The 26,788-nt window shown below is 36.6% G+C and overlaps 1 protein-coding gene across 1 annotated transcript; it reads left to right on the top strand.

The window, feature by feature from the left end:
• Window positions 1-22,784, top strand: LOC135472443 (protein FAM234B-like). Its single transcript, XM_064751990.1, has 14 exons — window positions 1-31; window positions 1,997-2,389; window positions 5,830-5,961; window positions 6,894-7,085; window positions 7,702-7,844; window positions 10,692-10,866; window positions 11,265-11,403; window positions 11,929-12,093; window positions 12,648-12,741; window positions 15,828-16,022; window positions 16,609-16,816; window positions 17,660-17,821; window positions 19,996-20,148; window positions 21,049-22,784. The coding sequence occupies exons 1-14, from the start codon at window positions 1-3 to the stop codon at window positions 21,333-21,335; spliced, it is 2,469 nt and encodes an 822-aa protein (XP_064608060.1). The 3' UTR covers window positions 21,336-22,784.
• Window positions 22,785-26,788: the final 4,004 nt, after the last annotated feature.

The raw sequence follows: 26,788 nt of genomic DNA on the forward strand, positions 1-26,788 counted from the left end.
ATGGCGGGTCTGTTTGGTGTAAGGTCGAAAGGTAAGGCCTACTTACATGTACCAGATTATAGATACCAGTCCAATCCTAGTTATCATTGATTTATCTGACTATTTACTTTGGTAGGTTATAGCTTACACTGCATTGCTCTAAATCTCTGAACAGTTCTAGATAAAAAGAAATAAAACCTCATACCACGTTTTGTGTTTGTTGCTGTTGTAGCTCGTCATTGTTAGCGTCAATTCAGATGCACTGTCAACACTGTCCTCGGTTTGTTATGTGAGCCTTAGTCAAGCCTTGTCGAAAGACGTTGAAGGCAAATTTTATCTAATGTTGATAATAACCAAGACACTACACATGTGCTACTATCAATATGGACACAGTACATGTCATATTTTGCGATATCCCGAAGCTAGCACTACCTTAGCAAAATTCTAGGGCTAGACTTATAATAGTCTGTTTATAAGTTTAACCCTAGAATTGTGCTAGCGCTACCTGTAGTCATCCCAGGCACTATCAACATAGCACCCAGATTCTGTGCAACCTACGTCCATACGGACAATATCGCTAAAAGTAACACTACGAGCTGCATGTCCTTACATTTGGTATTCGGTAAGATGGATCGGAAACTAGAGACCACCTTATCGCCTTAGTAACAAACGGCAAGGGTGAAAAATTTTCAGTTTTCCAGATAGATAGTTCTGCAGAGCTTTCGTGATGTTAGTTTGTACAACTAAGCCTTATTGGTCGCTAGGGATGTGGCAAAAAGTGACCTTTTCCCCAATGCTGTAACATTGAGCAGCCATTTTGTTTTAGACATGAAAGGGTGGTCATGTGACCTCAAACTTCCGACCTGTCATACAGAATGCACTGTTTTTCCCAAGTAATCCAAAGTCTAGATATGTCAAAGCTAGCATAAACCATTATTTAACCATTTAAAGAGCCATTTCAGCCAAGGTTCTTGTGCTGATGAATGGAAGAAGAAAGGTACCCTGTCCAGAAGAACATGCATTATTTCATATACCATGGATGAATTTTCTCAGATCCTCAAATAATCCTACTTGCTTACAGAAACAAAATTTTCTGCATTTTCCGTACAAATTCCTTGAGGGACGTCATTTTCCTGGACCTACGTCATTTTTCCTAGAGTAATGTAATCTGCAGCATTCTAAATCACACCAACGCTAATTTACAGATGACGTGGTCTTCAGAGCAGGGTACGTCAACTGGAATTTAGTTGAAGTCATAGTGGCGTCTAATGGGGTAATGTGACGTCACACAGGACTTTGTAAGGAAATGACGGAATATTTTGTTGTTTGCACTGAATTGCACTACAGGGTCTTTGAATTGTTCAAGAAGCTTAACACATCTTTATGTGATAAACGTTTGTACATATTATGTACCCATGTCGCATGCTAGCAATTTTACTCTGAAATATGTGTCCACCGGAATGGCTCTTTAAACTTTTGACCCGAGATAGTACACTATATTTAGGCTCAAACAAGTCAAGCCAACATCCACCATGTTTCAAATTTAGACTTCTGCCAAGTCCCAGCCTCTTCTCCCAAAATCGGTTAGATTGGCAGATGCAGGATAAAATCAGTCTTAAGCAATGATCAGTGAACATTAGCCAGAATGTTTTAACTCAGACATTGTGTGCAGTTCAATTCATTTTGATTCATTTCAGTCCTCTGGCATAACATGAATATTGTATAATTGCTGTATCCATATAGCCTATAAAATATTCAGGTGAAAGTTGAGGCATATGGAGGAGTATAGGTGCTTAAGAGTTGGCCCAGAGAAAGTGAAACTATAATCCATAACATCATCTTTTTCAGAGGCAAATCTTATTCAGACCTTTTATGATCATAAATGCATAAAACAGATTTTACCAATTCCATGTTTATCCAGTATTTGCTGCATGGTTGATGACTTTATAATCTGGCAGTGTGGAGAGCAAGTTTCTATTAGATAACAGCTGATATACTGTCTTATATTATCTTACAGGAAACTCCTCGTCAGATATCAAGTACACAGAGCTTCCACAACATATCAGTGATGATGAAGATGAACTATTTAATGGGGAAGACGATCTTTTGTTTGTGGCCTCTGCCACAAATAGCTTACAGAATGGCACGGGCTCACACAAAAACAAGAGAAATGGTCTTTACAGACAAGGAGATGTTATTGAAATGGGTAACCTAGGGGGTAGCCCAATCAAACGAGCTCGTCTGCAGCCATCAGTCGAAGTTCGCCCAGCCTTGTTTGCTAGAAAGTGCCTTTTTATCTTTACCATACTTGTGGTGGGGGCTCTGGTGATAGCATTGTCTGTAGGGCTTCCTGGATGGCAGACACACGTTGTCAACAATTCAACATGGACTAAACTTTATGATGAGTATGGTAAGATAATGATGAAAATGTTCTGACACACTTTTTATCTTGCCCGTACGAAGTAAGAAAAGGTATCGGGAGCCGGGAGGAAAAGTGGTGGTGTTGACGTCGGTGACCTGTTCCTGTATATTTGGCTCTCAAGTATAGATTGAAGGTTAACTTTTTTTTTTAGCTCCTAAATTATGGTGTGTTAATTTACATACTCAAATGGAAGGTTAAGTTTTATTTTTAGTTCCTCTGTATTTGGCTCTCATACATAGATTGATCATTAAGCTTTTTAATAGCTCCCTTGTCTAAGGTGTGGTGTGTAACTGTACATACTTGGATGGAATATTACAGGATTAGTGCCCAGATTTAACTCCTGGTCCTAATTATAAAGATTATAAACTGTTTAAACAGTATATTACTAGGATGGCTTCTTAGAACATAATAACGACATTAAATCCACCAAAAACAATAAATCTAAAGCCCTAGCCAATCTGCAGCCGGCCACCCTCTGCCCAAAAACAGCTGAGTGGGTGACGTCATAGATGGCCTATCCAAATCTAGTTGGCCTTTGTAACCCGGGAATTGAAATCAAAACGATGTCATTTTCTAGGTGGATTCTAGTTACAAAGAAGCAAATATACTGCCACCTCAGTTTGAATGCATAAGGGACAACATTGAAGTTTCGATTTATGACACTGATATATCTGGCCAGATTTCACATTCAGAGTTTTCAGACTTTAAATTTGATATTTGTCTAGGCATTTCAGACTGCACTGACAATACTTACTGGTATGCTATGGCTTTATCCTGCGTTACACTATATGTCCTGTGTTTATCTTGAGATTTAATATTTATTTTCTATTTTTTCGTTCTGTTTGCTTCACAGTATATATCATTCTATTCCCTGAGGAATTCATACCCATATGTGATGACAACTCCCGGTACATTTTATTGTCGGCATTCCAAACAGCCTATGCAAATAGGGGCCTACAGTGATGTGCAAAATAAATACAAAAACGATTTGGATGCCGGCGTTAGTGTACAGAGATTTGCTATTTATCAGTTTTCAGTTTGGTCAGTAGTATTTTATAACCACTGTGTGCAGGTGCCATTGTGGAAATCTTTCAGCTGAGTTCAGCTGTTTTCATCTTGTAGTTTTCATTTGTAAAATGGCAAGAGCAGGTAAGGCTGTTTTTTGGGGCCCAAGATCCTTCTGTCTTGTGCTGTAGATTCATGACAAATTGTCCACCCATGCCCATTGTCTGGAAATCGATGTGCTTATTGTCACTTTTGTAACTGTTTTTAACACTGAACTAAATTGTGAAGCTCTGACAGCTTGTAAAGGTTGGACTTCTTGGATGTAATTCGGCGGAGACTACTGAGTGTTGGTGATTTTAAGTGCCACATTACTCAGGTTATTGTACCCTTGTTTTGGCACTCATACAGTGGTAGCTAATTATGAACAAATAATGAATCTGTGCACTAATTCATTAAACTTACATTTTTAGCTCCTGTATGTTGAGCTGTTTGAAGGTTAAACATATTTTTAGCTCCTGTATGTTGAACTGTTTGAAGGTTAAACTTATATTTTTAGCACCTGTATGTTGAGCTGTTTGAAGGTTAAACTTATATTTTTAGCTCCTGTATGTTGAGCTGTTTGAAGGTTAAACATATTTTTAGCTCCTGTTTGTTGAACTGTTTGAAGGTTAAACTTATGTTTTTATCTCCTGTATGTTGAGCTGTTTGACGGTTAAACTTATATTTTTAGCTCCTGTATGTTGAGCTGTTTGAAGGTTAAACTTATATTTTTAGCTCCTGTATGTTGAGCTGTTTGACGGTTAAACTTATTTTTTATCTCCTGTATGTTGAGCTGTTTGAAGGTTAAACTTATGTTTTTAGCTCCTGTGTGTTGAGCTGTTTGAAGCTTAAACTTATATTTTTAGCTCCTGTATGTTGAGCTGTTTGAAGGTTAAACATATTTTTTTTAGCTGTTTAGGCTGTGACTGACCAATGAAATTAGCTCAAAAGTAGGTTAACTATAAAAAGTGCATAACTACATCAAACAAAAAACATTTCTGAGAATTCCTTCATCTTAGCATTATGAATTTCAAAGAATTTTTCTCCTTCGAGTTGTTTTTTCATGCAACTGACAAAAAACTTTCAAGAAATCGTTTTTCTCCAAAATTTTACATGCAGACTTTCTGCAAGACTCTTATCACTGCTGTTTATCGTGGAAACAAGCATGAACTTTGTAACAATGTATTGTTTCTGTCTTTTGTTCTGGACTATCAGCAGAAGATCAAAGCTGTGTAATCAGTAATAGGCCCATAGTTAACGGTGAAAGTCAAGTACATTCCTTGACATTTTTTTTCGCGTTTTTCTTCTTTTTTCATTCCTATTTCTACTATTTAGTATACAGTATATACAGAGCGTACAGAGCCGATCCCCAGAATTCCAGTCCTCGACAGTTTTACATGTAGCGCAGAACTGTTATCTAAGAGCAGTGTTTATTTTCCTTCACTCGTCTTCACATAAGCCCCAGTGGACATTGTATCCAGCTGCCTGTGGGTCAAATCCAGTTAATTCCTACCAATGTTTTTTCACTTTTTCCCCTCATTATAATGAACTTTATAGACATCAGACTACCAGACATGGTAAAATACTAGTTGTGCTGACCTCGGCAACACAGTTGGATAACAGATTTAATTATTTTTATTTTCACAGTTACCGTAAATAGCGTAGTAATGCTTTTCATGCATACAGCTACATGTAAATGGGTGAGCTGAAGACGCATTTCATTATCGTGATATTGTACTATATCTAGAGTTTTATATTCACATGGAATATATCACTGAATCTGTGAATATCTAAGAATAATATCTGACATGAGTATGACAATGTCATTCTACTTTATTTTGGTTTATTGTGCTGTTGTTTGTACACCTGTAATGACTATGAAAATGTTCCAAATTTTCAAAGCTTATAATTGACCCTGACTTCTGTCCTAAAAACTTTAATGCTTACTTTTTGTGGAGTAGTCTTGTTTCTCCCAGGTTAGATCTGCTTTCTTTACGCCTTCAGTAGTGTCCTCAGGTGTCCAGAGGTAGTGCTGATGATTGCTTCAGAGCAGCTATGACATCACTTCAAAACTAGCAACACCTAAAATTCGTGCGAGATATAGTCTGGGCTCTCACACCAGCCTATCAGTGACAATTCTCCATCATTTGGAGGTGAATGAATAGGTGTAGATGCTTTCACTATTAATTATGCAGAACACATTTTCAGTTTTGCCACTTTAAACTCCTGTATATTGTGATGCACACTGCTGATGTTATACATGTTTGTGTCTGCACATTTACATTTAATACCAGTCAGTGGAGATTGTTATTTGTCATTAGAAAGGTTTCCTGATCTGCCCCTACATGTACATGTTATGATACTGTCTGTTTCTTATTTGTCAGGCACAGAGTCCTGCATCAGACTACATGATTTGGATGGAGATGGGTTGTTGGACATTGTATTTGGGTTTGGCTCCGCCAAGGACCTGTCCACTGACACAGAGAAAGATCTCATTGATTACTGTAAAAGCATAGGTAATTGAAAACTTTTAAAAACTAGGTGTGTTTGATAACCGTGACCAAAAGCTGAAAGCAAATGGAAGTAGCTTACTTCCCCAAGATACTGTTGTCCATCTACTTGTTCTTTATTTCATATATTGTCCAGTTTCAAGGTACACTTGACTTCTCAGGACATGCATTAGCATGTGAATATTCTCAAAATTTTTAATAAAGAATATTTAGTAGAAGGCAGTTCAGCTTTATGATGCATATACAGTGCTGGTGTTTGCAACACGACACCAAATTCAGATTTATTCAAGCTACATAAATTTACAGTTTTTCATGTCATCAAGCAGTATATATGAAACCACCCTATGCGAAGCTATTAGATAACAATTAGCAAAAGTATATATGTATAAATATATGGTATGAAAACAATTAGCAAAAATATATATGTACAAATATATAGTATGAACATAATTAGCAAAAATGTATATGTTTAAATATATAGTATAAATACAATTAGCAAAAATATGAATGTATAAATGTATACTTCTCCGGCCGTAGGTGTAAATGTCGGCCAGCCACCTGAGGATAGTAAGTTTCCTCAGGGCTCTGCTTGGTTTCCTCCAACCATAATGCTGGCTGTCGTTGTATAAGTGAAATATTCTTGAGTATTGCATAAAATACCAATCAAATAAATATATATACTTGTTCATTGAAGTTGTCATTCCTTGTAAAATCAAGTACTCTAGAGACGAAAAAGTTATTTCAGTGTTATATCTGTTGGTTAGGAACTTTGTCCAAGCTACATTTCTTCTGGTTAGTGGAGATGTATGTTTGTTGGGTTTCACTTGCAGGTGCATTGTGGTAGCTCCACAGCACATTTACTTACCAAATATACGTACAGATTGTGTACATGTATTTTTCCAAGAAACATCCTTTAATGTTCATAGTTTTGCCTTCAGGTCATTCCTTCCCCTGTGTTGGTGTACTGGTTGGTCTCAGAGGAAAAGATGGGCAGGAATTGTGGAGAGTGAATACAGAATCTGCTGTATTTCTCATGAACTGTGAACACATTGATGTCAATCAGGATGGCAAGACAGACTGTATTGTCTCTGGCAGACAGGGAACCATTGCTGCTATTAATCCTAAAACAGGTCAGTTGTTGCCCCAGACTGTTAATGCTAATAGCTAATGACAGATTTATGAAGCAGGGTGACAACCATTACTTCTTTATAGCAGGCCATGTTGACATTGACACAGGTTCATTAATAAAAAAAAAACATTGTGAATGGCCTCTTCAGGTACCATAATCTCATAGTTTTTGTACATTTTTAGCTTGTCATACTGCAGGTGTCGGTGTCCAATAACTGGGAGAGCAAGGTTAACCCAGATGTTGGGGAGTTAAAAAGCATTGCAATGCGTATAGCTCAGATTTTCCACACGTATAGAGCATAATAATGCAAGAGGGATGTTCCATCTTTGATTTGCTGTGGGCTTATTAAATACTGCAAGTTGCAAGATTCAACACTGGAATATACGCGTTAGAATCAATATTGAGGTAAATTTTAGGGGTGGTATCTTAAAAAGTACTGCATGTTTTGAGCTGAAGTTTTAGATACATACATGTAGAGCACAATGACACAGGGTGGGGATGATCTATCATCCATGCTCTGTGTGCATAAACTCACGACTTCAATACTATTTAATTACTATTGTGTAGTGTGAATACAAAATTATCCCTATGTGTAATTCTCAGAATTCTTGATAAAGGTGATCATTTGTGGAAAGCTGAGCGGACCTATCTGATGAGGCAGTGGAACATTTACCAGGTGTCTGCCTTACCTGACCTGGATGGTGATAATGTGCCAGAGATCCTTGTTCCTCATGGAGGAGAGCCGAGTTTTCCACCTGAGGTAAGAATAAACCTGACCTGGGACCCCATATTTGTTGTCCACTCTAATGTATTGTTCAAGAAACAAGATAAAAAGTGCCAGACCACATATTTGAAAATGAAATAGACAGTTTGTTGGTGTGGTAATTAGAGGAGTTGTTTGTGAAGTCTTTACCGTGATATACATGTTTGAGATAATGGTTAAACGGGAATTAACTTTTGTACACATCTTGGCATTATGTGAATATGAAATATTTTGTTTTAGGGGATAGATGTAGTTTTCAGTAATCAGATGATATTTAGTAGTTTATTTGAATATATGTATTCTTTGCGATTAAGATCTTTGGAGTACATGTATTTTATTCTTATTCAAATTGAGTGTGTATTTTTCTCTGTCAGCTTAATACATACATCAGAAAAACAGTAAGTTCATAGATGTTGTAAAATTCATGACTTATGTTGTTGTATTGTAGTCAAGAGCATGTTTGTCTTAGATCAGATGAGCAGCAGTGTTAAATTCGTCCGTGTGTATGTTTATGCATTTTGCTTCATTTGGAATCCGCCTTCTTGTACATTAATTTGGAGATTCAAAATGAGCACATTTCAGAAATTTTGAAATTGAATGTCTTTTTCCTTAGAAATTATACAACTTATGGTGTTAGTAAAGTGTCTGTCAGTACTTGGTGATTTTGTTTCATGAAATTTCATGTGACATGTATTTGCAAATTATTTGGTATCATATTTTTAAGTTCTTTTTAAGTGAATGGCTTAGTCTGGAGATTTTCACATTAGCATTTCTGATAGGTGTACACATTAAGCACATGTATATGGTGAGATTATGTGCTGTATTATGTGTTTCTTAGTGTGTAAATATGCATGTATATGGTGAGATTATGTGCTGTGTTATGTGGTTATCAGTATGGAAATGTATATGATGAGATTATGTGGTGTGTTATGTGTTTATCAGTGTGTAAGTGTACATGTAAATTGTGAGATTATGTGGTCTGTTATATGTTTATCAGTGTGTACATGTATATGGTGAGATTGTGTGGAGTGTTATGTGTTTATCAGTGTGTATGTGTATATGATGAGATTATGTGCTGTGTTATGTGTTTATCAGTGTGTAAATGTACATGTAAATTGTGAGATTATGTGCCGTGTTATGAGTTTATCAGTGTGTACGTGTATATGGTGAGATTATGTGGTGTGTTGTGTGTTTATCAGTGTGTAAATGTGCATGTATATGGTGAGATTATGTGCTGTGTTATTTGGTTATCAGTGTGTACATGTAAATGGTGAGATTATGTGGTGTGTTATGTGTTTATCAGTGTGTAAATGTACATTAACATGTACATGGTGAGATTATGTGCTGTGTTATATGTTTATCAGTGTGTACATGTATATGGTGAGATTGTGTGGTGTGTTGTGTGTTTATCAGTGTGTAAGTGTACATGTAAATTGTGAGATTATGTGGTCTGTTATATATTTATCAGTGTGCACATGTTTATGGTGAGATTGTGTGTTTATCAGTGTGTAAATGTACGTGTAAATTGTGACATTATGTGGTGTGTAAATGTACATGTACATAGTGAGATTATGTGGTGTGTTATGTGTTTATCAGTGTGTAAATGTACATTAACATGTACATGGTGAGATTATGTGGTGTGTTATGTGTTTATTAGTGTGTAAATGTACATGTATATGGTGAGATTATGTGCTGTGTTACTGTGAACTACTTAATTTTCGTGTGAAACTAATTTTTGCGGATTTTGCGGTCAATAATTTACCGCGAAAAATAATTCCAGTGAAAAAAGTGTCCAGTATTGAATCATATACTCCAGGTAGTAGTAATAATGAAGTGAAATCCTTACCAGGGTGTCAGGAGTTGCGCTAAGAAAGCTCGACTGGCCAGCTACATTTTTTATCAGCAGGGAAGGAAATTCAACGAAATTCAACACAATGGCCATTTGACAGTTACATCAATGTTTTCTGACCTGCTACATAGGACGATTTAAACTGAAAGCAATGCAAAACTTACCATGTTGCTTGATAAAGAATGGGTGACTGGCACTGATAATGGTGAATTCATATGTTTTGCGTTGAACTGCCCAGAAGATGACAGGTCACTTTGCCAGGTGTTTATAAGTGCTCATCAGTGATTCAAAAAGAAGTGACACCTGTTTGAGTACTGCTCATGGTAGGTGCAAAGGTAATCTTCTTCCGTAGTGATAATTCATCCCCCATTGCTTTAATCTCTGATCCAGATCACCACAGGAAACAAAGAGGATTAAAGCCACCCATGATGATAGCTGTTTGATGTGCTTGAATAATTTTGGCCATACTGTATCTTGGCAAATTTTAAGATCTGTTTTTCAGTATTCTCTTAAATACACAAATATTAATTCCCGCGAAAATATTTTTTCAGAAAATCGGCAAAAATGAATTCCAGCGAATAGTTAGTACTTTACAGTATGTGTTTCTCTGTGTGTAAATGTACATGTATATGGTGAGATTGTGGGGTGTGTTTCTCAGTGTGTGTCCGATGGTTTTTGTTTAGTTACTATTTAAAGCGATGCACCTGAAGTTTGCACTAAGGTGACAGCCAGGTTTAAGGATGGGGGAACTGGAGTGCCTGGAGTGAACCATAATGACTCGCATTTTCAACAAAAGGCAAGAAATCTGCAACATATACAAGAGAGCACTGTTGGCCACTTTTTGCCACCAAGGCAATGAAAGCAGGGAAATCTTTAAAATTCCTTGTCTTTGTGAACTTGTATCAGGGGGATGTTACTTAAATTTGTTAATTAAATCAACATACACTTGTTTGTTATTTTTTTTTTTTCACTTCCTATCCCTGGTTATTGTGTAGGAACATAATCGTCATGCTGGTCGGCTAATTGTCCTCTCTGGTAAGACCGGCAAGTGTTTGGGCAGGTATCTGGATATGCCTGACAGTAAGGAGACGTACATGAGCTCTGTCATATACAGTATGCCAGACCAGTCACAGTACATACTGTTTGGTAGTGGAGGAGAAACTGTCCCAGGTAGGTCAGATCAGGATGTTTACATTGACTGGCTGTAATGTGTATTTTTAGTGTAGGTATACTTAAGTGTTTACATTGTGTGTCCACATCTAAATAGACAAGATCAGAACCAGTCAATCTATCCAAATGTTGCTCTGGATGTTCAGCCAGAGATTTACATATACATGTAATGCTGATCTAGAAACAGATTACCACTGACGTTTGATGTCAGTTTACTTTCTACTTTGAATTAATCCTAGATTGGGTAACATATCACTCTGTACAGTACATGAATAATAGACCTTCTGCCCAATTATGTTAAATACATTACAGCATTATCTGACTACTGATTTTGTCCTGTGTTCTTTATCTTTGTGATGTGTTTTCACATTGGAATTTTCATACTGTTGCACTAAAAGGTGATTTCATGGCAATCTCTCTACGAGACTTTTACCGTTACGTGATGAGCACAACAAAAGATGCCCCGACTATCAAGGGGAACTACTCTCATTGGTCTCATGTTCCCAAAGATGACAAAGGCATTATGAAGCTTTTCAGGTAGAGTGCACGTTTAGATCTGTAAACATGATGCTTTTTGTTCTGCCAATTTGTTAACCACAATTTATGGTCGAATGATGCAGGTTGTGAGTTTCATTTAAATAAAGAGGGTTTACTGTTTTCTGTAAAAATGGAAATTGATTCACATTGCTCTCTTAAACGTAGCTAACATCCACAGAATTTTATCATCGCTCATGTATATTTATATAAGTCAGCTACAAACAATCAGTGGTAATGTCATAAGGGGTTATGGTACCGCCAGTCATATCAGATGTAAACAATGATAGCATTATATGCCATTTGTTACTGATCTGGGTCTGTTACATTGGTTGGCTTGGCCAATTTCAGGGTATCACAAAAAGCGAAGTTTTATCAGTCTACACAGAATAATGCCTTCAGAATATGCTTGAATAAACACCTTGCAAGCATGCATAAGGTTGAACAATTACAGTCCCAATAGTCATGGCAGATGTGAACACTGATGGTATCATGTCTCAGTTGTAACTGGTGTATGTCTGTTTTCAGTGGTAATGAGACAGGGGTTATGGTACCACCGGTCATGGCAGATGTCAATAATGATGGTATAAAGGACATTCTCATGACAGCCTTTGAGGGGAAGATGATACTGTTTGATGGCAAAACCTTGAATATATTATGGACATTATCACTGAAAGGATATCAGACTTACAGGTAAGAACAGCCAAGCTAAAATGTATGTCAGTGTAAAAACCTTTGTCTGAAAAGCAGGGTTAAATGAAAGGATGGAGTTTGTTTAGTTGTTTTCCTGAATTATAAGAAACAGTGTACTAGAATTGCATTTGCAAGCTTCTAAGGATGAAACAGAAGTTTTCTGCCATTTCCACTTTTGCCTGGTATTATACAGGATAGGAACACGACGTTTCAACGTTCTTCATGTTCTCTTGACGTCATTCTTACTAATTCTTACCCAACTCATTGTCATGTCTGCCTGAGTCAATATCATATCTGCCTTAGTCAGTGTCACTTAAAGAATATTACCGCCTTACAACAGACAAATTTTACAGAAACTATCAGAGATTTTTTTTTTTGGAGAATCCTTCAATTATAGGATTTAAATTATGTTCTTCATCCTATATCATTTTTAACCATGTTGTTAGCTCAGTGCCACAGGATTTTCTTCATATCCCAATTTGTGTGTTAAAGGTAGTGTGGAAACTTTATACATGTACTTTACCTATCAGTACATTTACAAGTATTTTGTTCAGCACACCAGCACCAGGTTATTTTGATGGGGATGATCACTTAGATTTCATGACTTCCTGGAACAGTGGCACCTGGCCCGAATACAAGCATGCAATGGTAAGATTTTCACATGTACATCTACATTCTCACTTTAGTCATGTCAATCAGACAGCTCATAGTGGAATATTGCCTGTTTTTGAAAAGCTTGTCAGCTTTGCTCCCACGTTAAACCACTCTTATTCAATGTATTTTAATGCAGTCCAGGGCCAGTAGATATCAGAGATCTCAAGACTTGAGTAAAAAGTTCAAAGACAAGTACAATTAATAAGTTTATTTCAGGATGTATACAATTTATACACAGAATGTTTACTTAGTGTAGAACACTTGTCACTTTATTAAACAGGTCTCCCCTAGTCTGAAGTTAATCTGACTTCATGTATTCAGTAACAAAATCTGGTAACAATTTAAAACCCAAAACAAACCAGTAGCTTGATCCAGACAGCAGTCAAACTTCAGCTCCCAGTGTGAAATAACCATCTGTGTGTGTTGCCTTCCCCAGATGATTGTAGTGTCAACTCCCACTTTGAAATAACCATCTGTGTGTGTTGCCTTCTCCAGACCAGATGATTGTAGTGTCAACTCCCAGTTTGAAATAACCATCTGTGTGTGTTGCCTTCTCCAGACCAGATGATTGTAGTGTCAACTCCCAGTTTGAAATAACCATTTGTGTGTCTTGCCTTCCCCAGACCAGATGATTGTATTGTCAACTCCCAGTTTGAAATAACCATCTGTATGTGTTGCCTTCCCCAGACCAGATGATTGTAGTGTCAACTCCCAGTTTGAAATAACCATCTGTGTGTGTTGCCTTCTCCAGACCAGATGATTGTAGTGTCAACTCCCAGTTTGAAATAACCATCTGTATGTGTTGCCTTCCCCAGACCAGATGATTGTAGTGTCAACTCCCAGTTTGAAATAACCATCTGTATGTGTTGCCTTCCCCAGACCAGATGATTGTAGTGTCAACTCCCAGTTTGAAATAACCATCTGTGTGTGTTGCCTTCTCCAGATGATTGGGATTCATACATGTCGATTTTAGACTGCAGTATTCGGTGGTAAAATTCAGTTAAAAACTGAACACTGGGTAAAAAAAAACTCAAATCTGTCTTTTTCTGGTGCAAATACTCAAATTTTTGGATAAAAATTGAATGCGAATCCTATATGCATAGCATTTGACTGCGATCATCGATGGCTGGACCCTTGACAAGCCGAAGTAGTCAGCCATAATTTTGAGGAGCAAGATGGCAAAAAACAAGGCCTAATTGTGCCGACATGGGCTGAGTAAATGGACTCAAGCTTTCCCCACCAACAGTGTTTAGAGACTGATTGCCATCACAGAAGATTTGAGATCAAGCATCCTTTTAACATGTAATGCTAATGATATAACCATCTGTCTTCAGCAACTTTATGGTCAGTGTGGCAGAATCAGGTCAATCTGGCTGGCGCATTAAATGTGCGTGTTGACCTGCGTAACTCAGTAGAAGTACAGAGCGTTGTCTGCTGAGCATGTGCAAATGTGATATTGATGCTTATTTACGATTTGTGGATTCTTTGTATCCAAAAAAAAAAAAAAGACAGCATACAGTGCACAATACCGTGTATAATCATAAAAGGCACTCACATGTGTAGGTTCATATATGAAGCAGGCAGTTGTTTGAATCAATTGCTGAGCATACGCTGTGAATTATCTTTGATTTAAATTAGTTTAGTGATGGATGGATGTATATTTCTTTGGGCCAAGTGATTGGGACAAATTGAAACGCATTCATGTAGATCTTAAATTTTGTTGTAACAGGCTCAAAATGGAAGAGTTTTGCATCAAACCTACATCATCAAAATATCCCCAGTGGTGTCCTGCTCTTCGGGTTGGCATCAGACAATGTGTTCTTCACAGCTTGAGCCCCTTGTTTTGGTGCTAGAAATGTACTGTTTGGGACATCCCATATTAAGCAAAAAAGTTAATCAGATGTAAGCATAATTTTTCTCCGGTCAAAAGTGGGTCGGGGATCGTATAATTGGCGTGATTTCTCGAGCTGTCAGTAACAATCTCCAGCCCTATAGAGGGGTTGGATGACCCATTGAAGTACTGCGGCTATACCAGCCCATGTTAAAAGGGCTCCAATATGGCTGACTGGCGATTGTTCTGCCAGAATGATATCACATGTAACCTCTCTGTAATGCCAAGGAAAGTTTGATAGGAAATGTATCATTTTATTGATACATTGTTGCTATGTGAAAACATTAGTAGAGGCACTTGAAAGGGGCAGACCTGTGCACTTTCCAAATCCATACAGAGAAGCTCATTTACAAGGACAAGGCTTATATTTAACCCTAAAACTTTATACAGGACATGATCTTGGCTCCCTTCTTCCTGAAGTATAAATGATTTACAGGCAAAGTAAATTAGGTCAAAGGTATTTAGTGATCTGTGGTGAGGCTCCCTTGGTTGCTTACAACATAGCCAAGCACACAGTGTACCTGTAAGGAGGATTTTCTTGTGTTTCTTTGTTTAATATAACAACCAACAACTGAACATTAATGGTTTATAATTGTGTCATTATAATCATACATGTATCTCTGATCAGGATTAGCCCAGCCTTTGTTTTTGCATAAGTTGTTATTTTTGATGACACATGCAGGGTTTGTAACTGTTTTATTATGTACCTCTAGTCTTAGCAGGATAAGCCTCATCTCTTTATTTGCACATGTTTACTTTTGATATAATGGTTGTTAGTTCCTTTTTTTTTCCCTTTGATATAACCACCAACAACTGAACATGCATTACCATGGTTTATATCTGTTTTATTATATAATTTGTATCTGATCAGAATAATATACGTGTAAAATTATATGTGTGTACCGACAATAAAATCGTGATTAGAAATGAACCTCAAATGAAATGAAACTTTCTTTATGTATATATGCATATTTCATATCTACTTTTACGTTCACAAAGTTACCAGTCGCTAAAGTGGAATTAAACTTGATACAAGATTAAAGTTACAAGTAAATTCAATCAGAGAAACTGACCAGAGAAAAAAATGAATTTTGAGTTTCAGGTTGTAAAGATTTGGACTTCTATGAATCCCTGTTGTTGTATCAACTCCTAGTTTGAACTAACCATCAGTGTGTGTTACCTTCCCCAGATGATTGTAGTGAGTGGTGCAGATGGGGTTATACTGTGGAAGACTTACTCGCAGGAGTACAACATGGCCTCTCCTCTCTCCCTCCAAACCTCTCACTATCATCAGGATGCCTTCCTCTTCCAGCTGGTGGGTAGGACCGGCAAGAAAGTGAATGATGTAAACGGGGCTATCCATGGCATAGGAGCTCAGAGAAATGTGAGTATGCACTGAGATTCTGATCACAGTAAGATATCAAACCTTATTCAGATCAACGTTGCCTTTATTCAAGTTGTGAACACTGCTAAGTGTCTTACAGTTTGTGATTGGCATTATTAACCTACTTGTATAAAGAGAAGCAATTCAGAAAATATATTTTTAATTCCATTCAGTGTTGTTGTAATGTTTGTATTAGTTTTTATTTGTCCCCTATCAGTGGTATTAACCTGATGTGACTATAGGTTTTCACTTCACCAGTTTGTCCCTCCTTAAAATATTCCTGCTTCTTTTTGTTATCCTTTATGATTTTAGTGCAAACTTTGCACATGTGTTTAATATACAAGTTCAACTTGGTAATCATTTATGAATTTATGGGTTTTTTTGGAATTTTTCCAGTTTCACTCAATATATTCCACGTTGTTTTGGTTCTCGATTAGTTCTGATGTTATGTGATCATAAGACATCATAACACAAGCAAGATTCCTGGAACTGCCTGGGACCTACATTGTATGTTTTGTTCATTATTACTTTCATAGTGCTTGTTATTTTGACATTTACCATTGTAAATGTGGTCCTTGTGTTGCAGCTGACGAGAAGATCATCAGGAAGTGAAAAGATGCAAGACTTCCCTACTTCTTATGGTGAAGATCAGCTGAGGCATAGTCGAAAAAATGGTTATAGAAGTCGTTTGCCTGTATATTCCACTCCACAGCCAACACTCCAATCAGCAAGGGAGAGAACTGCTGGTGTGTCAGCAGAACAAAGAAATTCAGCACAAACTGAGCCATATGAAGGTTACAGTAATACTAAATATATTCATTTATTCATACATGCTCATTATACATTTGCAATATCATATGAATTTTGTAATCAGTGAATTGGTTTGTAAGAATGTCCTTCGTTTATTTTTAAGGTGAAAGAAGGCTTTTGAACAGAAACTGAAAATTCTGAGAGTGTGATTATCATGTTACATTTTTCTATTATATTGTTGAGCGTTATGCAGTTTGTAGCTTATGTTTGACCAGAAATAAACCATGCAGATCTAGACTGTCTATAATTTGCTCAAAAGGCCATGCACTGTTTTGAACTTTTGGATTAAGGAACATCGTGACATCAAAGCAGCCCAGCTTCATTCTTCCAACCATTAACGTCAAAACGTCTACTACTGATGGCGTCACAAAGCTCTAAAGACAAAGAGACATAAGTGATGAACATTTTCAGTAAAACGTTGCATTGGACAATTTGAAAGACTTATATTAGACATACTAAATAAATTCTTTTCATATAGAAACCTTCCACTATTCTATACAATAATAAAGGACTTTTGTGAGTTTGAAAAATTGCAAAATTTGACAGTGTTGCAGTTTACTTTTAACAGTATTAAACTCAGCAAATGTCTTGCAGCACCATCTACATCTAGAGGCCATGAACAAACCGACCATCCTTCCCATCTACAAATGTTTGCCCTGTGATCAGCTTTTCATGTATGACACAAGAGTCGTTATCGCTGTTGTTGTTACTCATTCTCTGTGTCTGAATCACATGCCAGGGAGAGAACTTGCAGCAGGTTCTTTTTCTCAAAATGAATTCTTTTGTTGCATTTGTAAACTTGTAAACTCTGCCATGTCCTGACACAGTGCCTGAGAGCATTGAGGGAGCTGAGGAAGGTGAGGAGGGTGATTACCTGAACTGTGCCATGGATCTGTCCTCGGTTAGCTCTGAGATCTTCCTGATGGATCGCACCACACTTACAGCTCCTATCCTCATCTGGCAGAGGGCCGCTGAGATCTACAACTACAGTATGTACCCAGTCCTTCCACTTATCCCATATGTTCAAGAAGTTGCTTTTAATAATAAATACTAATGATGTAATGAATATTTTTGAAGTCTGAGAAAAATTAAATTATTGTTTTATTATATTATTAGGTGTCCATGCTAGTATCCTAGCGGGACACCTTGAAATCAGATTACTATTATCCTTTTTAGTCAAATTGTAAAATGGTAATATCTTGCAAAATGGTAACGGTAGAAAAAGCAAATTTTGGAGCATCCCTGAGGAACGTATGAAGTAACTTTTGGTGTTTCCTGCTGTTTTTCCAGTCACAGGATTTAGTGGCCATTTTGAATTTTATTGATAAGCTAAAAAAATCTTCTTTTCTAAAATGGCTAAGTTTATCGAGATAAACTATTCGTTTACAGTTTTAAGGTGGATTGCCCATATCACGATTACAAATCAGCATGAATTATTTTTGAACTTTGTATTGTACACAACAAAAATTTTACGAAACCATCCTATGTGAATAACATGGGAGCTTGATGCTAGGCTGCATGAAATCATTAACTGCAGTTTTCTGTGGGAACAGACATCAGCTCTACAACAAATGTATTTTTTCTGTTTTATGTCCTCGGCCAGCAGCTAGTCCTCAATAATTGGCCATTTGTAAAAGATGCCTGGCAGTCTAGGGTTCAAATCCAGCTTTCCATTTTTTTTTCGTGGTTTTAGCCATTATCACGAACTGTATAGACACCAGGCTACCAGAAGTGCTAAAAGAATAGTGGCATGGACCCCAGCAACACTGTTGCATAACAGCTTGAATTTATGTAGTTATTTGTTTAAAGGGGTTTTACAACCTATTTGAATATTTCACTTACAAAAGGAATGTCAGGTTTATTTGGTAGCCCAGCACCATTTCCACTATAAACAGGAACTGAATTCAAGCATGTTACATGTACCTATTCTGTTGATAATGCATATTTATATACATTAACATACATTGTAAGTGAGTTACTGTGATACAGTTTAAATGCTGAGTCATGCAGTTTTTATTTACTGGTCCCCGAGGCTACTTATACTGGAGGGGTCTACATGTAGATGGTTACAGTTCGTCTGTTTTTCCGTCTGTTTGTCAGTATGCATTTTTAAAAAGATTTGTCATATTCAAATGGAACTTGGTACATGACTAAAGGTCAAGTTTCTCTATTTTCCACAATATTATGGCTGTTTTTGTCTTGTTTTTAGACATTAACATTTTTTCATAATGATTGTTTATTTTGAATTGAAACTTGGTACATGGCTTGAACAAGACAAGTCACAGACCAGGTTCATGATCCGTGCTCTTTCATCCATTTTCAACAAAATTATCACGTTATTTACCCCGTCTTTAGACTTTGACGGTTTTCTGCACTTTTTCCAAAATGGTTCACTGTATTGAATTGACATATGGTATGTGGCTTCAAGTTACAGATCAAGCTGATGTTTCTGCCATTTTAGTCCTTTTCCAACAAATGTATGTTTTTTACACTGTTTTGGACTTTGGCAGTTTTTCAGATTTTTTCCTAAAACTGTTGGTTATTTTGAATTTAAATGCTTACATGATTTCATCAATAAAGGTTACAAAGTTTAAGAATTGGGCAATTTCTTCCATACATGTACTTTACAAAATTTTGGTCATTTTGTTTGGTTGTTGACTTTGACACAGCTATCATTCTTGATGGCAGCAACTAAAATGGGACTTTCACAATACTCCCAGAATATGCATGTTACATGGTCTCTTTCCTATATTCCCTTGATCATCATGTTCACCAGAAAACAATACCATGGGACAAATGGCCATCAGTGGATAAAGCTCCAAATGTTGGAAAGTATACTAAGTAATGAGTAATGTTGTCTGCAACCCTCCCAAACTACAAATGACATTGTTTCTTTTAATTGCATTTTACAAATCTTAAATATTTTCTATAACTCAGTTTTAGGTGACAGCAAGTTAGGAATGAACCAGAACAGTGTTGGGTTTAAACCTGCAAACTAAATGTAATTTCCATGAAATTTTAACTTACACTCATCCTTTTGTTAAGTTTGTAACCCCGTGGCAATAACTGCCTTCTTGGGATTATTTGGGAATATGGATTTCTCTTCAGGATGCCATGTAGCAGTGATGTTAATATCATGATTTTATCTCTTGACTCTTTTCAGCTCTCACAGATGAAGACAGAAGTTTGATATTGGCATCTCTAAATAAACACAAAGAGCCCGGAAAGCAACCTTTAACAGAATTATCAGAGTCATCAGTAAACGGTACTCTGGGGGACTTTTGTACAGTGTTGTCAGCTGCTGTACTCACAACAGGTAGGTCAGAATTCTCATCAAATTACTGGAATTATCAGAACAATGTAAACCGGTCTATAGGAAGGTTATGAACAGGGTGTTTTGTTTGTGTACTCCAGCAAGAAGGGTATTGATAACTGGCTTCCTCTGGCAATTTTACGAGTTTGTCATCAGTTTCTGTTTTCTAGACTTCACTCTGGTTACACAGATTTCTATAAGCTTTTCATGTAGGGCTTCATTTTCTTATGCAAATACTTGTCTAGAGAAGCTTATTCTCTAGCCTATTAGCCTATAACCATAATGACCATGGCAGATGCATGTGCCTTTATAGACGACGACAGAATATATAAAACATTCATCCATGAAGGCAGTAACTGTTGTCAGCTGAGTATTTGCTCTGCCAATCATTGAATTTGAGTGGCCGCTCAGGGTACGTGGATGGTCAGTTTTGAGTAGCGATTTGCATATCAAAGACCACTCAAGTAAGTTGGTGCTCGGACTTCGGGCAAGGAAGTTTTTTTACTACCATAGCTGAACATTTGTTCAGACATTCACAGGGTTGCAATTACCACCCATAGTACACAGATTGCCTAATGCATTTCATGATTTGAATAGAAACTTTTACCACCATTACATCAAATTACACTTTTACCACTACAACAATTTACAACTCTATTATAATAATGGCACTGCTCTGCAGTCTTTATGTAGACGATAAACATTTATATTTATGACAGTATGAGAGTGTTGTTTTTACTTTATTTTGGTTTAGAGGGCAGTGTTTGAATGTATCCCCTCACACGTACATTATGCAGCTTTATGAGCTGTTTAGTCAGGTGTTCTACTGGTGTTCTCTGAATGCCTTGTATTAAGATTGTCAATCCTTTATAGTGAAATGTACTAGTTATTTTGGCCTTCCAGGAGCTGTTGGTGATGTAGATGGGGATGGCAGCCTGGACTACATTGCCTTGGATGGGATGATTGGACTGATCAAGGACAGACTGGGTAGTTACATCAGGATGCAGGCCAAGACCTATGTGAGTAAGGTAAACCTGGTGGCTGAGGTGAGGAGGTTACACACCATTAACATCAAGACAGGGGGCGCTCTGCACCACACAGGCTCCTCCGGCAAGAGATTCCAGTTCCTGGATTATGACCAGCAGAAGTGGACACAGTATTTGGGGAAATTGGGCAATGGGGTTTACTAGTTATCTGGATATTTATTGTGAGATTGTATGTAGTAAAACGAGTATTGTTTCTTGACCTCTCATAGGATGTTTAAGTTTTGTTTCATTTTAATGCCTTCACAAGATCGCAGGAAAAGTGAATTTAAATATTTTTAGCTGGCCTCTACAAAGTACGCCAAGCATCAGCATCATAAGACATCTGAAGTCAAGTTCAGGTGGCTTGTTAAAGTGAACATAAAGTCTGCCAGTATTTATATATAGGAAAAAGGATACAGGACACAGTTATTACAGAAAAATATCTAAAAAAAATTCTCAAACATTTTGAAAGCCAAGAAGATGAAGCTCAGCATTGAGGACATGTTACTGGCAGACAATTCACTGAGAGTAGCCATATTGTAGAAGCTCTTATGAACTTGGTCAATCACTGGCGCTGAAAGCGTCATGTGATAATTGGCTGTCACGTCAAAAAACCTGCTCATTTGTCAGTGTGGTTTGTTATAGTGGATAGAAACATAGGCCCTTTGAATACAGAACAGAGTTGATACTCTCTCATTTGGTATCAGACGTGTTTGTTTGTATTTTCTCATTGTCACAATGTTTAATACCGATGATACAGGAGAGCTCCTAGGTTTTGTGATGTCACCCTAGATAGCTATAACATGGCAAAATTCACCAATTGAATTGAAAGGTGCTGACAATCATTTGCTATTTATTTTGTTGTTCAGGGGTGTAGAATTTTTAAAATATTTTTAGAACATTTCTAGACAACTACTTTATTAGTTATTAGTTAATTCAGGTTTAGTGGCTGACTTTATGTTCACTTTTGGTGTGGTATTTCAAAAGTATTCCCTCTATTGAGCTCAAATTTTACTGAATATAAAGTACATTAATATGAGGGGTGCTCTATCATTGATGTTTTTTATCCTTGTTAATTATCATAAATTGCATTGTCTTATGAGTTAATCTTCTGTGTATTAGAATCAGTTTTAAGGTAAATGTTAAGGGTGGTGTCCCAGAAATTTCCCAGCTTGTGTTTTGCATACATGCATGGTACAATGACGTCAGATAGATACATGTATTCCATCGTTGATGTGCCAAATGCATGTTAATTAATACAGCTAAAGTTTTGCATTCATGTGTCTCCTATAGGTGAGCTCTTTGGTTATTTTTTATACCGTCTGTAAAATATCAAGGTTCCACATTCCTTATATCCTAGAGAAATGTAAATTTTTATTGAAATATAGAAGATTACCTCCATTTGAAGGTATAAATGAATTTGTATTATTGTTGTAATGTAGCTTATGTCATACAGTGTTCAGGTAAATGTTATGGATGGTGTCTTAAGAAGTGCTACATGTATGGATCTCAGGTTTTGCTGTGTGCATATTGCTGTAAATTGCAAAATTTAGGACTTGGTATCTTGTGTATTAGAATCAGGCAAATGTTCGGGATGATATCTTAAAAATACTCCATGCATTATTCAGCTCCAGTTTTGCATGAATGTACAATAACAGGGTGGGGATGTTCCATCATTGATGCCCTGCATGTGTTTTAATTGCCAAACTTACAAAATTCATGACCTTCGTGTCTTTTCTTGCTTTGTATTAGAACCATTTTGGTAGTGTTGCTACGTTGTCATGGAATTTTAATGAAGGAATTAACAAAGGTTTTAAAATCTTCAGTTTCACTTTTTTTGACATCCATATACATGAATGAAAAAACACAGGTGCAATGAGACCTCCAGTCTAAAGTATATGTGTGGTATTGAGCATATCGTGTCTTCTGTGTATGTAAACACCTAGCATGTACTGGTGGCATCCATTTCCTTGCTTCACACACCTGCACTGAGTGTACTCATGTATATATTAAAGTGAGATGTTTTCATTACGATGGTGTTCAGCATTAATGATGGGGCCAAGAGATTTTATATAATTACTGAAAAAATCTGTACATTTTTATACGTACAGTATTTCTAAATATTGGGAAGATTTTTTTTTTTTTTGATATTTTTATTGCGAATTGTACATACATTTATTTAAATACTTGATAATCAAAGAAGGGCACAGTACCAGTAATTACTGTAATAGTGTACCCTGTGTGTATGGTGCCATGATCTTCAGTCAAGCATATCATCTTTACTTTACGTCTATCTAAGGATTGTTGATCTTCTGTTTAAATCCAGTATGTTTGACATACTCAGCTGATTGTGATATGTTGTATTGAACGTTATAGATGTTTCTGTTAAACAGAGTAGTAGTAGTGGTATACAGTAGTCACATGCATGTCATGCCTGTCAGTGTGAAAACTACTGACTTGTCTATAAAAATTTTTATAAACATTTATAGACATATTATTGCAGGTATGTTATATCTGTGGAAACTATACAAAGAAAATGATGGACAGATGTCTGATTTGTATACTTTAGATGTCATGTCATTTACAGGCTCACAAGTAAGTGTAGGTAAGTAAGTGACTCACAAGTCTGCATGGTTTTGTGTATTGCAGTATATGTATGTATGCTCTGGTAGCCAGGGATGGTAAGGTTAGGGTAGTCATGGTACTACAACCAGGCTTAAGGTTTGCAGTATCAAACATTTCTAATTTGTGTAATTTTTTAATCAAAATTACATTTTCAGTTAAGTTCTGTTATTGATACAAATAATTCATGTATTGAAATTGATGTTTATTTCTTTGATTTTTTAGTCAATGGCTAATTCTTTTATTTGTTTGTTCAAATATTTCATTGATGTTTTTTTTTCATTTATTGATATATTGATAAGTCATTTTTATGATTTTTAACTCCTTAATCACATAGTTTTTTGTTGGGGGATTTTATTTTCTTTTATTCATATGATTTTCTTTTATTCATATGATTTTCTTTTATTCATATGATTTTCTTTCATTCATGTGATTTTCTTTCAGTTTAAGGGTTTAGGTTTTTATCTCCTTTTCTTGTGAATCTGTATATTTTATAAGCCTGTCTTCACCAGGAAATGAAGTCCAGGCTATATGAGGAAAATACTTTGCAGTAACTGGTGAGAGTTATGGTTAATAGTTGCTTTAAAACCTGGTATGCAGACTAAATTCTTTGTAACTTACTCATATTTTTGTAGTACATGCACATATCTGTGCAGAAAAAGGTGGCAGGCTGTTATATTATGTTTTATTCTGCATGTGTAAAGATTTGTTAGGAAAGAGTTTTGCCCATCGAAAGTTGAGTTATTGTTTGTGCACAAAGAAGTATGTGTTTGTTCTGCAGTGCACTTTTCTCAACAGTCTTATCGCTTGTATAACTGCTATTGAATAAAGGAAATAGTCTTGATGGTTAGAATTTTGTAACAGGTCACAATTAATGATAAATACATGTACTTAATGCTTCTGCCAGTTTAATTGACTGATGGAAATACTTTGAAACTGTGCAAGTTGTGTGGGAATGTGAACTGCCGAAACGACAGCCATCTTTGGCTTACAGTTGCTCGTTGACATTTTACTGCTCGTGTTGTCAGGTGTTATATGCCATTCCCATAACTTAAATGACAGCTGGTTTGTTTAGGTTAATCTAATTTCCACTCGTGAAGAGAATAGATTGTTTTGAGGCAAACTGCCCCTTTTACAGATCTCAGATCTTATATGTATGCTCAAAAATAGTGAATATATTATATGGCTTTTGCTTCTGATATTGGTGTTGCCTTATTGTGGCATCCAGGCAAAATACTTGTTTTTGTAGTGATCTTTATGGTTTACTTGTACAACATAAAATTCGAAAAAAGCAATGTCATTTAACATTTTGATGGACATAAGTGGTTTGCCATGTTTGAGTATGTCGTGTTACGAAAAAAATAATTCTCTTCCATAATCTTGATGTAAATATGACCAGAATAATAAATTAAGGTTTAATTGTCTTCATATATTCATTTATATTTCTTGTAACTTTATTTGCTGTGCTGTTTTATTGTCTGTATGAATTTAAATAATAACATTCCAAAATTTACAATTATATGTACATATTGTGTGAATACTTTTGTTGTGCCTGTAGCATGTATTTCTTCCTTGGTTTCTCACTCAGCCACTGGTTGGTTTGATCTGTCTCTTTCATGAAAGTCAAATCTTCCTTGGAGATGCCTGTGTGCCAATAAAATCTGTATGTAACTATGTTAACATTTATGTATCAATGTTTTGTTGTAATTCTAAGCATTGTACTGTATATGTATTAATGGGATGGGGTCGTGACTTTTTCAGTTTAGACTACTATGGCTTTTGAGCAATTATGTCACATGTTACCACCTTCTGGTGCATGTAATTTGCATGTGCAAGATAGGGGAAAAAATAGCAATTTAAGAATAGCATGAAGTTAATGAAGTATGAAGGGGAGAATGACTTGTGAACACAGGTCGATCCAAGTGGTGAGCTCTTCTTAGATGTGTCACTGTCTCTAATATTTTTGCTCGTAAAGCAAAGAGGTACATTGTAGTTCACAAGCGCTGCAGCGTAACAACAAACAATGATATATTTTTACACAACTTGAATTGAGTAGGCATGAAATAGTGAAAGATCACACCCCTTCAACTGACATGATATTACATTTTCAAATATATTTCGATCACCTCTCTCGCCAGTTTTGCAGATGAGGCTCGACAAAATGTTTAATTTTCGATCGCTTGTCTTCAATTGGCTTGAGAACAAAAATTGCATTAAATTCAAGCAGATTGAAAATGGTCGTCATGCGTATTAACTGACTAGTTGTAAAGTGCACAGTTCCTTGACATTTGACGAGCATTACTGATTTAGGCCGAGTTAAGAAGTCCTGGTTCTAATAACCACAATTTATCTGACGCAAACATCTTGGCGACAGTTTGACTGATTGATAATATTTGCTCATTGAATGCGAGATCTGCACCGGAGACAAGAAGTGCACACAGCGATACCGTAGTCCTGATAACGTCTTGTCCCATTCTATATTACAGCTGCCGGTGAATTTTAACAGAGCACTGAGGTTATATCGTTTGCTCACGATAGCGTTCAAAACAACAGGTTGTACCCACCGTTCAATATGCTTGCCTGGATATGTTTTACCCAAGGGCCATCAGTGTGTGTCGGACGTACAAATCTATAAACTGATCACATCACCTCACCAGTGCGATTAAATCGTATCTGACTGAATCTGTCAATTCAATGAAGGAGGATTGTCAATCATTGGTCAGCCTTGTATGTTGACGCTGTTAGCAGGTAGGTTGCCATAGAGACGCTCAGAGACGCTGCGTGTAGACGTGATGTAGGTAAAAGTCCAACTATGCCTGTCTACCAAAGTCGAAAATATGTGTAATAGTTGGAAGCAGTGTCCTGTTGAAGTTGTGTGAAATTTTGGTTGTTTTCTACGACAAATCAGGCCATGAAGACGATATGCCTAGGCATGCATGTAGTGTCATACATTTAACCGACGAACAACTAAGACTTATCAAGAACAATGGCTAAAA

The sequence above is a fragment of the Liolophura sinensis genome, chromosome 1 (assembly GCF_032854445.1).
Source record: "Liolophura sinensis isolate JHLJ2023 chromosome 1, CUHK_Ljap_v2, whole genome shotgun sequence".
NCBI lineage: Eukaryota > Metazoa > Mollusca > Polyplacophora > Chitonida > Chitonidae > Liolophura > Liolophura sinensis.